Source organism: Melopsittacus undulatus, chromosome 2 (genome assembly GCF_012275295.1).
Source record: "Melopsittacus undulatus isolate bMelUnd1 chromosome 2, bMelUnd1.mat.Z, whole genome shotgun sequence".
NCBI classification, from domain to species: Eukaryota; Metazoa; Chordata; class Aves; order Psittaciformes; family Psittaculidae; genus Melopsittacus; species Melopsittacus undulatus.
In genome coordinates this window covers 60,960,076-60,972,874 of record NC_047528.1, presented here as the reverse complement: position 1 = coordinate 60,972,874, position 12,799 = coordinate 60,960,076, and the positions used below count along the sequence as shown (strand labels likewise).

Sequence of the window (12,799 nt, the reverse complement as noted above, 5' to 3'; positions counted from 1 at the left end):
CCCTTCAAAGCACAAAACTATGAATCTACAGGCAAACCTTCAATAATTACATATTTTTGACAAGATTTTCTGCTTCTAAAAAGTAATGAGATTAAGAAAACAATATATTAATACACAAAAAGGAAATAAATTTTAAGTATTAGCCTGAGGAGAATGCGACTTTCCTTGTGCTGCTTCCACTTAAAATCTGCACTCCTGCTGAATTAGAAAGTACTTATAGTTTTTGAACAGTTAATATACAAGTAGCACAGAGGCAAACATACTAAGTAACAGTGCACAAGTTCCTGTTTTGCATGTTTTCCTTCATTTACACCCAAAGTGTTTTTCTGAAGCAGACAGAACATACAGACTAACCTTTCTTTCACAGGCTGATGACTGGAAAGCTGAATTATTCAGAGCAGAACTCCAGGATAATTTTGCATCTCCTGCTGCCAGAGATACTTAAAAGGCAGTATGTTCAACATGAAAGGTTTTGTTCTTGATTTCATAAAAACCAAAAATGGCCCACGCCAGGTTGGGTTTCTTTTTATTGTTAAAACATTAAAGCATAACATTTCACCAAATACAAGAAATTTAAGGGGTTCTGACATTACAAACATCTGAATCATCAAGAGAAAGTGTTGAGCTATACATAGTCTGACATTAATCCATCAGTTTAAGGTATATTAGTACATGCTTAAAACATGGCCAAAATACAGACTCACAAACTAAGTACCTTGATGCTTCTAAATCCGAGACAGGTCAGTCAGAGAATTGAGTGCAATAAATTTCCAACAAAACTTACACTCAATTACAACCTCAGAGGAGAATTATTCCAGAAAGATTGATGGTTTCTCATGCCTGGCTCATTCACATTCAGTTTGGTAAGAGTTTCAATCTTGACAACTTGATTAAAAACGTTTTGAAAAATACAACATTTAACAAATGTGGAAAACCAAGTTCAGTCTTCACAGGAATACATGGATTGCTTGCCACTCCAGTCCTTAATTGCCTGTATGCTTTAAAAATCTTTACAAAACTAATTTGTATCCATTTTGGTTTCAAAAACATAGTACATCTGAAAAATAAAATATGACTCTACTGATGGGTAATACAAAGACATGAACACGTATTTAAAATTACTTTCCGAAGTAAATCATTTCAGTAATACAGCTATAAGACAAGTTAAACATAGTACAATAAACCATGCATCTTCTGACTTGTCAGAACGGCTAAACTACTCAGTTAACATACAGCAACACTTTTGAACACTTCTGTAAATTCAGCACAATTTCCTTTCTCGCACAAGGGAAAAAACACAGATTAAATCTGTTCTTCAAGTGGTTCAAGGCTGTCCAAGTGTTTTTTAGGTGTATCATCACTATGACGGCTTTGGCAATGGGTTAAATGTTTCTTAAAGCCTCGGGGGAAATTAGATTCAAAATTACAACGTGGACACTTCAACAAACTTTGACCATGAGCAGCAACATGGTTTTTGAGGAGAGACTCCAAGAGAAAAGCTTTGCCACATATTTTACATTTGTAGGGGCTTTGAACATTATGCTTGTTAACTAAATGGTGCAAGACGGCACCCTTTTTCATTGCACGACAGCAACAAATCTTGCAATAATACTTTCCCTTGCCACGCTTCATGTATTTTGCTATTTCTTCCTCAGAGATGAAAGCCTCTTTCTCTTCAGTAAACTGCAGCACACACTGTGGCTGCATGGGAGCAGCTGCGTCTATTTTGCTCTCTTTGCCATAATCAGATGACTCCATATCATACTGCTCTTGGTCACTGTTGGATTCTTGCTCCTTTATCTCCATCGAGTCCATCTCTGCTTTTCCACACTCGCTGCTATTTAGTTCAGAATCTGAGTTCTCCTGGTTTTCCTTCTTGGGCTTCTTTTTGGGACATGAATATAACATGTCTTCTGGAGATTCTTTGGCTAATATTGATTGCTCATCATGTGAGAACAAATCATCCAGTGGTTTCTGATCATCTAAACTGTGAGAAAGAAAGTCACTCTCACCAGACTCACTAGGTGTCTGGGACTCGGAGGAAAAACCCGAAGCAGATTTCTGAGGCTCGGAGAACAGGATGTTCTTCTGGATTTCAGAAGGTACAGTAGTTTCAGCATGTCTCTGGACATCAGAGGATAAAGCAGCAGCAGGCTTCTGCATCTCAGAAAATACAGCATGCTTCTGAACATCGGGGGAAACAGCAGATTTCTGGGAGTCAGTAAAAACAGCTTGTTTGGGGGCCTCAGGAGAAACGGAAGGAGTAGGTTTCTGGTTCTCAGTAAAGAGGCCATGTTTCTGAATTTCAGGAGAAACAGATTTCTGAGACTCTGGAAAGGAAGTAGGCTCCTGAACTTCAGAGGAAATGGGAGCGAGTTTATGGGCTTCTGAGAACAGGGTGTGCTTTTGGACTTCAGAAGAAGCAAGAGCTAATTTCTGGGTTTCAGAACATAAGGCATGTTTTTGGCCTTCAGTAGAAACAGCAGAAGTAGGCACCTGATTCTGGGGCTCAGAAAAGACAGCACGTTTCTGGACATCAGTAGAAACAGTAGGATTAGATTTACGAGACTCTGGGAACAGAGCTCTTTTCCGAGGTTCTGGGAAATGAGCCCGTTTCTGAACCTCAGATGAAGCAGCAGAGGTGGATTTCTGAGTTTCAGAAAAATACATAGATTTCCGGGACTCAGAGAGTTTCCAAGATTCAGGAGATACTGAAGCACCAGGCTTACGGACCTCAGGAAAGAAAGACGTCTTCCAAGAGTCAGAGGAAACAGTGTGACTAGACTTGCGAAGCTCGGGAGAAACAGGGGGAGAATGCTTCCATGTGTCCGGGGACACAACAGGTTTCCAGCCTTCAGGGTAAACGGATGAGATGGGTTTCCACGGCTCAGAAGAAACAAGAGTAGACTTCTGGGATTCAGAAAAGGATGTAGATTTCCACGAGTCAGAAACAAGCCTCCTAGGTTCTGGTGACACAACTGGGCCAGGCCTTCGGGACTCGGCGGCAGACCTCCGGGATTCTACAGATGCTGACATGGCAGGCTTTGGAGCCCAGGGAGAAACCGTGGAAGACTTCTGCAGGTCGTGAGGGGCTGACCTCCAGGGCTCAGGGGAAACAGTTGGACCAGGTCTCCACGACTCTGGTGAAACTGCAGGAGCAGGCCTCCTGGTTTCGGGAGAAGCAGCAGAAGCAGGCCTACGCATTTGAGAAGGATGTCTCCTGGGCTCAGGAGACCCAGCTGGGGCATACCGTCGTGGTTCAGGGGATACTGCTGGAGTAGGTTTCTTTGGCTCTGGTGACACAGCTGGGGAGTATCTGCGGGGCTCTGGAGACACAGCGGGAGAATGGCGACGGGGCTCTGGTGATACAGCGGGGGAATGCCGACGGGGCTCTGGAGATATTGCTGGGGAATGACGACGAGGCTCCGGAGACACAGCTGGGGAATGACGACGAGGCTCTGGAGACACAGCTGGGGCAGGCTTCTGTGGGTCAGGGGACACTGCAGGAGACAGCTTCTGTGGATCGGGGGACACTGCAGGAGATGGCTTCTGTGGGTCAGGAGACACTGCAGGAGATGGTTTGTCTGAGTTTGGGGATACAGCTGAGGCTGACTTCTCTGGATCTGGAGATGTGGCCTCGGCTGACTTTTCTGGGTCTGGGGACACAGCCTGGGCTGACTTCTCCGGCTCTGAGGAAGCTGCCTGAGCTGACTTCTGTGGCTCTGGAGACACTGACGATTTCTGAAGCTTGGGGGAAACAACAGGTTCAGATTTGGGTTGGTCGGGAGAAGGGGCAGGTTTGCGTGACTCAGGGGAAAGGGTAGGTTTCTGTGCCTCCACTGTGACACTCTTTTTGGAGGAATCTGCATCTCCTTCTACCTGTTCTTTCCGTTCCTTATTCCACTTCTCAGGTGTTGCATGCTGTGCTGTGATGTGATAATATACATTGCAATACATCTTACTGGTAAAGAAGCATTTATGGCAGTGAAACAATTTTGCACTTTTTTGATAAAATATAAGTTTACCCAAACCAGCAGCATCCATTTCATCACAATACTCTGGGTGTACGGTACCCATATGAATCTGTATGCTTTCATAGTCCGTTCCTTTGAAGCTGCAGTGATCACACTCTAAGCGCTCTGTGGTTTTACGCAGTACCTGCAACACGTCCATTTTTCAATGGTCAGTAATAGTTCTCACAGCGCTGCACCTTTTAAAGAGTAAGCTTCAGGTCCTGCCATAAAGGAAAGAAAAAAAGAAATCTGTATAATTAGCTGTCAATGTTAATTTTAATTCTTTGTCATTCCTAAATAAGTGTGTGTGCTTTTCCCCCCGTGCTCCATTTTAGCAAGTTTCACTTCTGCACAGGTACCACTACCAAGAAACCCAAATACAGGTGTCTTCAACTTCTGCAAGTCATTTTACATCAGTAAAACTTGAAAAACAAAGTTTATATTTAACAATAGGCCTTCCTAGCCATGTAAAAAAAATATGCAAGCAAACAGCAAAACAGAGCCCAGGTGATGAAGAGTGAAGTTTACGTTTCATTCAATAAACGTGACTTGCTTTCTCACTTGTGTTTACTTTCCAGATTGGGTTGATTTACGTTACACACGTAAACTAAAACCAAAAGGTACAGTGAAACAGTGCCACTGAGATAAAGCCATTTCAAAACAAGTCAGCTGGTTTTAACAAAGACAAAAATAATCTCAAGAAGAAAACAGCAGCCAGAAGCCTAGGTCCTGTTTTCATCTGTTAAGCACTGTTTTCCTTTCCCTAATTACATGAAAACCAAAAGCCGCTGCTCATAAAGACTTCTTCCATCATGAAAAGATTTTTGCCATTCCATTATTTCATCTGCTGCCCTAACAACAACAAAAATGCTGTTTAAAAAGCAGCCAGGATGTCTTTGTTTTCCGGTTGGTGTAGTTGACAGCCCTTTGCGTTCACAACATCCTTTGCCTCACCCCAAAGAGAAAGATGGAAATTTCTCAAAATTATTGTTTTGGCAAGACATAGAAAAAGATCAACAGACCGAAGAAAGAAAAAAAAAACCCAAACAAACCAAACAAGACCAAACCAAAAAACACAATTTCCCCGAACAAGAACCTGAAATGCAGCATCTGAAATGCAAGTAATTTTTAATGATCTGGCTGGTTCACCTATTGCCAACAGAATTTACCGAGATTAGCTACTACTATAAGCAAAATCCAAGCCTAATCAAATGCTGCAAGTCATTTTCATGTAAATATGGGAAGGATCTCTATGGTGAAAAGAAACATTTGGATATTTAGGTGAAATGCACAGGCCTTTTTCTTGTAGGTTCAAAATAAACAGATGTTGCATTATTATCATGCTAAGCTATGACCCAAATTTCAGGGGTCTTGTAAGACACAGTGTTTCCCAGCACTATTAGCAGTCATACAAAACCCACTCCAAAATGTGGTCCACACCACATTCAAGGCAGACCACAAAACACTTCCCAACACCTTATAACAAACTTCACACTCCCAAAAAAGATCCAAACAAAATAGAAAGATCATAGTAGTTTTCAGTGTTTGTATCTCTAAAATAGCCAACAACTTGTCAGTAAAAAAACAATGAAGCAAGCCACATCTTAACATTCCAAAAGACCTAAATGCTTTTATGAATAAAGATTTATTTTTTTGCTGTGGGATTTGGGGTGATGGGAAGAAACAAAGATCATAGAGTCATAGAATAGTTAGGGTTGGAAAGGACCTTAAGATCATCTAGTTCCAACCCCCCTGCCATGGGCAGGGACACCTCACATTAAACCATATCACCCAAGGCTTCATCCAACCTGGCCTTGGACACCGCCGGAGATGGAGCATTCACAGCTTCCCTGGGCAACCCATTCCAGTACCTCACCACCCTTACAGTAAAGAACTTCCTCCTCATATCTAACCTAAACTTCCCCTGTTCAAGTTTCAACCCATTACCCCTTATCTATCACTACCGTCCCTAATGAAGAGTCCCTCCCCAGCATCCCTATATCCCCTGTTCAGATATTGGAAGGCTGCTATGAGGTCTCCACGCAGCCTTCTCTTCTCCAGGCTCAACAGCCTCAACTTTCTCAGCCTGTCTTCACACAGGAGATGCTCCAGTCCCCTGATCATCCTCGTGGCCCTCCTCTGGACTTGTTCTAACAGTATCGTGTCCTTTTTATGTTGAGGACACCAGAACTGCACACAATACTGCAAGTGACGTCCCACATCAGCAGAGTAGAGGGGCAGGATCACCTCCTTTGACCTGCTGCTCACACTCCTTTTGATGCAGCCCAGGATACAGTTGGCTTTCTGGGCTGTGAGCACACACTGAAGCTGGCTCATGTTCATTTTCTCATTGACCAATGCCCCTGAGTCCTTCTCCACAGGGCTGCTCTGAATCTCTTTGCCCAAACTGTAGCTGTGCCTGGGATTGCTCCAACCCAGGTGTAGGACCTTGCATTTGAAAGCCTGAAATTCTGAATTGATCGTACAAGACAGAGAAAAAGAATCCTTTTTTACAAAACCACAGCAGAACCTCAGTAGGACAGTAAGGACACACTGCACTGATCACATTTTCAGAACCAAAAGCAAATTTTCTGCTTCCAAAATTGGTGGTAACTCTGAACTGCCCATTTTCTTTTCTCTAGAAAAACAAAAAAGGTTTGTCCAAAGTTAGTTTATCATAGCTTACAGCAAAGTTTACCAGACAATCTTTTCTACCTTCCTTATCATTTCCATCCTCCTTACACATCACCTAACTGCTGCCCTTGCTGCAGATTTCTCTCATTCACTCCTCTCAACTACACTTCACCCTACCTCCCATCCTTTCCTTTTAATCAATTCTATCTTATTTTACAATGGAAATTTTAATTTCCTATCCAAATGCAGTGGTGAGAAAAGGTCCTGGCTCTCTTTCACAAACTGTCCAAGTTGCTGCTAAGTTGTTTTGAGCAGAAGGTTATTCTGCAAACTGGAGAAGTTATAGGCACTTCTTCATTTTCATCTCCAGACATCCAAAGGTTGACATTCAAGCCTTTGGCATAAGAAATAACGTGAAAGAGCTGGGGGCACTTTCTCCCACACTGCCATCACTCACCATTTTCAATGTTGTGACTTCAGCATGCACCAGCTGGAAGTCACTGATGAACTCTCTTCTTAACTGAGGCATACTGCTAAGCAAGACAACTCTGGTACTGCAGCACCTTAGGCCACCTCACTGCACTCCCCTTTTCTCATGCATGTCTAGAACCTACACACAAAGGTTCCTACAACCAGCTCTCTGCTCTGTCCACAGAAATGCTTAAGATCCTGTCTCCTGCACTGTAGCTCTTGCCATAATCTCTTCCACCACAGGAAGAACAGACAGAGAGCAGGGGAAAAGGGGGGAAAAATGATGCAAAAAGGAGAGGGGAAAACTGGGCAAAGAGGGGGGGGGGGGGGGGAAGAGGGGGGAAAAAAGTGGGGAAAAGGGGGGAATAAGTGGAAGAAAGTAGAAAGAAGTAGAAAAAAAGTGGAAAAATGTGCAGTCAAACCACATCAGCAATCTCTGTTGAGCTCCCATTAGACTAAACAATAGGAGTGGCCTAAGCTGAGGCACACCACAGACAAATCTCTCCTGGTTATCTTCTCAGCCAGCACTCACAGCCACTTCAGAGCCCGTTCTTGGACTGGGCATCCCATCATCAATGAGGATCCCACTACAGCTGAAGTCTCTCAGAAGCCTCCCAGTGGCAGAAAAGAAATGCGCAGGAGATACTGCGTGTAAGAAAGAATCCACCCAGGGGACAGCACAGCACTGACTCTGGCAGCTAACAAGACATCTCCACTTCTAACCTCTTCCAACATCATAGTTGGACATCTACTCGTCATTTCAGGTTATTTTTAATATACACATTCTACACTCAGCATTGCACCATTTAACAGATCCCTGCATTTTTCCTTTACACAGGATAGGCTGCGACTGTCATAAGGTAGTGCCAGTGAGAAGCAGGGAAGGGCACAAACATCTAGACTGCCTGTGAGCACAGAAAACCCATCAATGATGTCAGCACAGCTGGGAAAGCCCTCAAGAAGAAAGCCCTCTGTTTTCTCTGATGCACTACAACCACTTTGGATTCCCTCTATCAGTCACTGTGCAGGAAGAATGGCTGTTCATGTTCATCAGCCTTGGAATTCTCTTGCCCAGAGGCAGTTCAGCCATATCCTCTACTAGTGAAGCGGGTCAATGGTGAAGTTTGCTGCCAGCACAAGAAATCCTGATACAGTTGCATCACTGCCTCTACTATCAGGAGCAGATCCAAACTATTGCTGTGTTTAAGCAAAACAAAAAATAAATGCAATTTTTTTTCTTGCAGTACTAAGAAAAAGTAAATGGCAGCCTGGTGGCAACATGATGCTTCTCTCGAAGCTACATCCCTGTGTTGTGACTGACAAGCAGCACAGATTTAGCTCCCAGAGGAAGCTGCACACAAACATCCCACAGCGCAGCAGAGCATACACTTCATAACACCAACAGCAGGTAAGGGTGTCACGTCCAACACACCACCCATAGCAGGTAAGGAGTTACTCCCAACACACCACCCACAAGACAGGCAGCGCTGCACTCCTGCTAATCCAGCAGCATCCACAGAAATCCAGCCACATCCTCACAACTGAATTCCCTGCTACCAGCCATCTACCTGGGCTAAGTTTTATCAGCAACAATCTGATGAAACTGAACCATGTTTTTAAAACCACACACCTAAAAACAGGCACAAATACCCTGACCTGACCAGCTGCTGAAACAGTGAGATATGCTGTGAGAACACGTGACACCAGATCCAGGCAGCAAATGTGGTTCCATGTTTCCAGGAAAGGATCAAGTCAAAGCAGTTGCAAAGTGACAGAACGTGATGCACACGCAGAAGACTTCAGAAACATAAAGGGGTAGAACTGCACCTATTCTGCAAGGTTTCCACCTCTGCTAAGAGAATGACAAGTCTTGCACACCAACAGTAGTTCTTACTACAAGATCTGACACCAGTCTGAACTGCAGAGCAGTATCAGTGTACCTATGACAGAGCTGGGGCAGGAAAAATTAATTCCTTATGGTCCTGACAGGGCTTTCTAACTGCAAACTCCCAGTTCCACATAGACAGCTTCCAAAAATGGCCCTAGAAACCTTAGGTCTGCAGTACTGAACCTAAGGTGCCACTGGACACATCACAGCACACAATCTGTTCAGGAATTGTGATAGGTTGTGTATCTTGGTGACCCTTGGGTGACATGGTTTAGTGTGAGGTGTCCCTGTCCATGGCAGGGGGGCTGGAACTAGATGATCTTAAGGTCCTTTCCAACCCTAACTATTCTATGATTCTACTAATAATTCTGTTTACATCCTCCTGCAAGCAAGCTTGCTTCAAGGGGAGATAATGGAAAAGTGATGTCCCAGCTCTCTATATTCCTCACCTACAACTCAGGACAAGTCAAGCTGCCAGTTACCCCTCTTACTTCTAAGGGTGCTGAGCAAGTACTAACAGTTCCTCTCTCCACAGTCACGCATCAAATTCTCCTGACAACTCCACCACCTACTACTGCTCTGCAGCCCATCCCGAAGCTGCAGAAAGTGAGTGCAGGTGACACGAACGAGCCTCCGCCAGTTCACAAGTGGCTCCAAAATGCCACTGTCACCTCGCTTCGTCCACTCCTAACGGCGTGCGGGTGCGACCCAGCGACATGGTCAAAGCCTTCAGGTCTGCACCCGTTTCACGGGCGGCGCAGCGGCTCTGTCCTGAGTGGTGAGGACGGTCCCGTCGAGACCCGGCGCGGACACAGGTCCTGCCGCGGCGTCGATCAGCGCCTCCCCACCGGAGCGGGACAGCGCCACTCGGTCTGTGCCTCGCTGGCTCCTCGCTTCGCGGCCGCTGCTGCCGCTTTCTCTCTGGGGGAGCGAGTGCTGCGGGCCGGGCTTTCCGCGGGCACCGGCTTCGGCCCGGCCCGGCCCTCCCGGGGCCTCTCCCCCGCCACCCATCCCCTCCGCGCCGGCTGCTCTGCCTCGACACCCCCATCTCTCCTTCCCGTGCGCGGAGCCGCCGCTCCCGCCCCGACGGTTCTGTGCCCCCGCTCCGGCACCACTCGCCGTCGCCAGCGCGACACCTCCGGGTCCCCCCCCCGACCCGGCCACCCGCCCTCCCGGCGCGACGCCGCGGCGGGGGCTGGGCAAGGGGAAGGCCCAGGCGCGCTGCCCAGGGGGAGGGGTGCGGGCCGGGCCGCGGGAGCGCAGTGCTTGTGCGGGGCGCGATCGCGGCCCCCCCTCCGGCACTCACCGCGGAGGCACCTCCCGGGCGGCAGCGGGCGCGGGGCAGGGGCTGGGCGCACCCGCCAATGGCGGCGGCGGCGGCAGCGCTCGCGGGCTCGGGCCGCGCGAGGGACGGGAGGGGGAGGAGGGGGCGGGGCTCCGGGCGGAGGCGCGCGGCCGAATCGCGCCCGCTCCCCCCGCTCCCCGGGCCCGCGCGCCGCCAACCGGAAGCGCCGTCGCTCGTTCGGCCCCGCCCCTGCCGGGCCCGTGGGGAGGGGGGGGGGTCAGGAGCCCGTTGAGAGGGCCGCCCGCCGGCCGAGTCACGTGACGCGGCTGTCGCGCCGGTTCGTCACGCGGCTCCTGTCCGCTACGGGGAGCTCTCCGCGCAGCCGGCAGGGGGCGCTGCCGCACCGCGCTGTGCCGGGGCCGCCTCCTCTCCCGCGGCGGCAGGGGCAGGGAGGGGATCCTGTCTCTCTGCTCCGCTGCCCCCAGACCCCACCTGCAGCACTGCATCAGCTCTGGGGACCGCACTGCGGGAGGGACGTGGGCCTGCTGGAGTGCGAGCAGAGGACACAAAGATGCTCCGAGGGCTGAAGCACCTCTCTGAGGAGAGAGGCTGAGAGCTGAGCTTATTCAGGCTGGAGAAGAGAAGGCTCTGGGGAGGCCTTAGAGCAGCTTCCAGTGCTTAAAAGGGCTACAAGAAATCTGGAGAGAGGCTTTTTACAAGGGCCTGTTGTGGACAAGGGGGAAGATTTAGGTTAGACATGAGGAAAAAAATATTTATCGTGAGGGTGGTGAGATTTTATTTCTCTTTTCCTTTCTCTTCTCCTTTCCTCTTCTCTTTCTTGGTCCTTTTTTTGTTTTTCTTCTTTTTTTAAATTTATTTCTTTTTCCTTTTTTCTTTCATTTTTCTTTTTTCTTTTATCTTTCTTCCTTCTCCTTTCTCTTTACTTCTAATTTCCTTCTCTTTTACCTTTCCTGTCCTCTTCCCTTTTCTGCCACTTTTATCCCACTTTTCTCACTTTTTACACATTTTGAGCATTTTCACTTTTTACACCTTTTTCCACTTTCTCACTTTTTTCATTTCCTCACTTTCCCCACTTTTCCCACAAGTTTCACTTTTACCGTTTTTGCCACTTTCTCACTTTTTCCACTCTTTGCACTTTTTCAGCTTTTTTCCACTTTTCCCATTTTCTATCTTTTTCACTTTTTCCACTTCTTTCCACTTTTTATGCATTCTCACTTCTGCCACTTCTTTCACTTTCTCATTTTTTCCACCTTCGCACTTTCTCCACTTTTACCACTTTTCTTCCTCTTTTCCACTCTCCACTTTTCCCACTCTTTTTCCACTTTCTTTACTAATTTTTTCTCTTTTTTCACTTTTTGCACTTTTTGCATTTTCCACTTTTTCTACCTTCTCACTTTTCCTACTTTTTCTTAATTTTCCCACTTTCTCACTTTCTTCCACTTTCTTCCTTTTTCCCCTTTTCCCACTCCCACTTTTCCCACTTTCTCTTTTCCACTTTTCTCACTTTTTCCCACTTTTTCACTTTTCTGCCCTTCGCCTTTTGCCTATTCACTTTTGCCTTTTTCCATTTGTGTTTTGCCTTTTGCCTTTGATCTATAGCCCTTTTACCTTTTGCGTGTGTCCTTATCACCTTTTCCCTTTGACTTCTGCCTTCAGCCTTTTGCTTTTAGTCTTTGTCATTTTGCCTTTAGTCTTTATCCTTTTGTCTTTTGCATATCTACTTCTTTCTTCATTTTGCCTTTATACTTTTGCCTGTAGCATTTATCCTTCTTCCTTTAGCCTCTTGTTGCTGTTTCCTTTTTGTCTTCTTCCTTTTGCCTTTGCCTTTTGACCTTAGACTTTTGCCTTTAGACATTTGATTTTTGCATTTAACCTTCTTCTGGTTGCCTTTTACCTTTTGCCCGTTTCCTTTTTACCTTTATCCTTTTGAATTCTGCCTTTTCCCATTTGTCTTTTGCCTGCTGCATCTATCTTTTTTCCTTCTGCATTCTGCCTTTTTCCTTCTCCCTTTTGCACTTATCCTTCTTCCTTTTGCCTTTTTACCTTTTCCCTTTGACTTCTGCCTTCAGCCTTTTGCCTTTAGTCTTTATCCTTTTGCCTTTGTCCTTCTGCCTTTTGTATTTCTGCTGCTTTCTTACTTTTGCCTTTATAGACTTTTGCCCATAGCATTTATCCTTCTTCCTTTTGCCTTTTAGCTTTTACCTGTTTTCTTTTTGTCTTCTGCCTTCTGCCTTTGCCTTTTAACTTTACATTTTTACCTTTAGACATTTGACTTTTGTCATTTGCATTTATCCTTCTTCTTATACATTTTGCCTTCTGCCTCTTGCCTTTTGCTTTTTGACTTTATACTTTTTCGTTCTCCCTTTTCCATTTATCCTTCTTCCTTTTGCCTTTTACCTTTTGGCTGTTTCATTTTTTCCTTCTGCCTTCTTCTGCTTTTGGCTCCATGTTTTTTTCCCCCTTCTGTACAGTGAGCTCGGCAGTGCC

The 12,799-nt window shown here is 46.1% G+C and overlaps 1 protein-coding gene across 1 annotated transcript; it reads right to left on the bottom strand.

Moving 5' to 3' along the window:
- Positions 1-500: 500 nt before the first annotated feature.
- Positions 501-10,402, bottom strand: CHAMP1 (chromosome alignment maintaining phosphoprotein 1). Its single transcript, XM_034060121.1, has 2 exons — positions 10,313-10,402; positions 501-4,234 (listed from the first exon to the last, which is right to left on the bottom strand). The coding sequence occupies exon 2, from the start codon at positions 4,171-4,173 to the stop codon at positions 1,303-1,305; it is 2,871 nt and encodes a 956-aa protein (XP_033916012.1). The 5' UTR covers positions 4,174-4,234; positions 10,313-10,402; the 3' UTR covers positions 501-1,302.
- Positions 10,403-12,799: the final 2,397 nt, after the last annotated feature.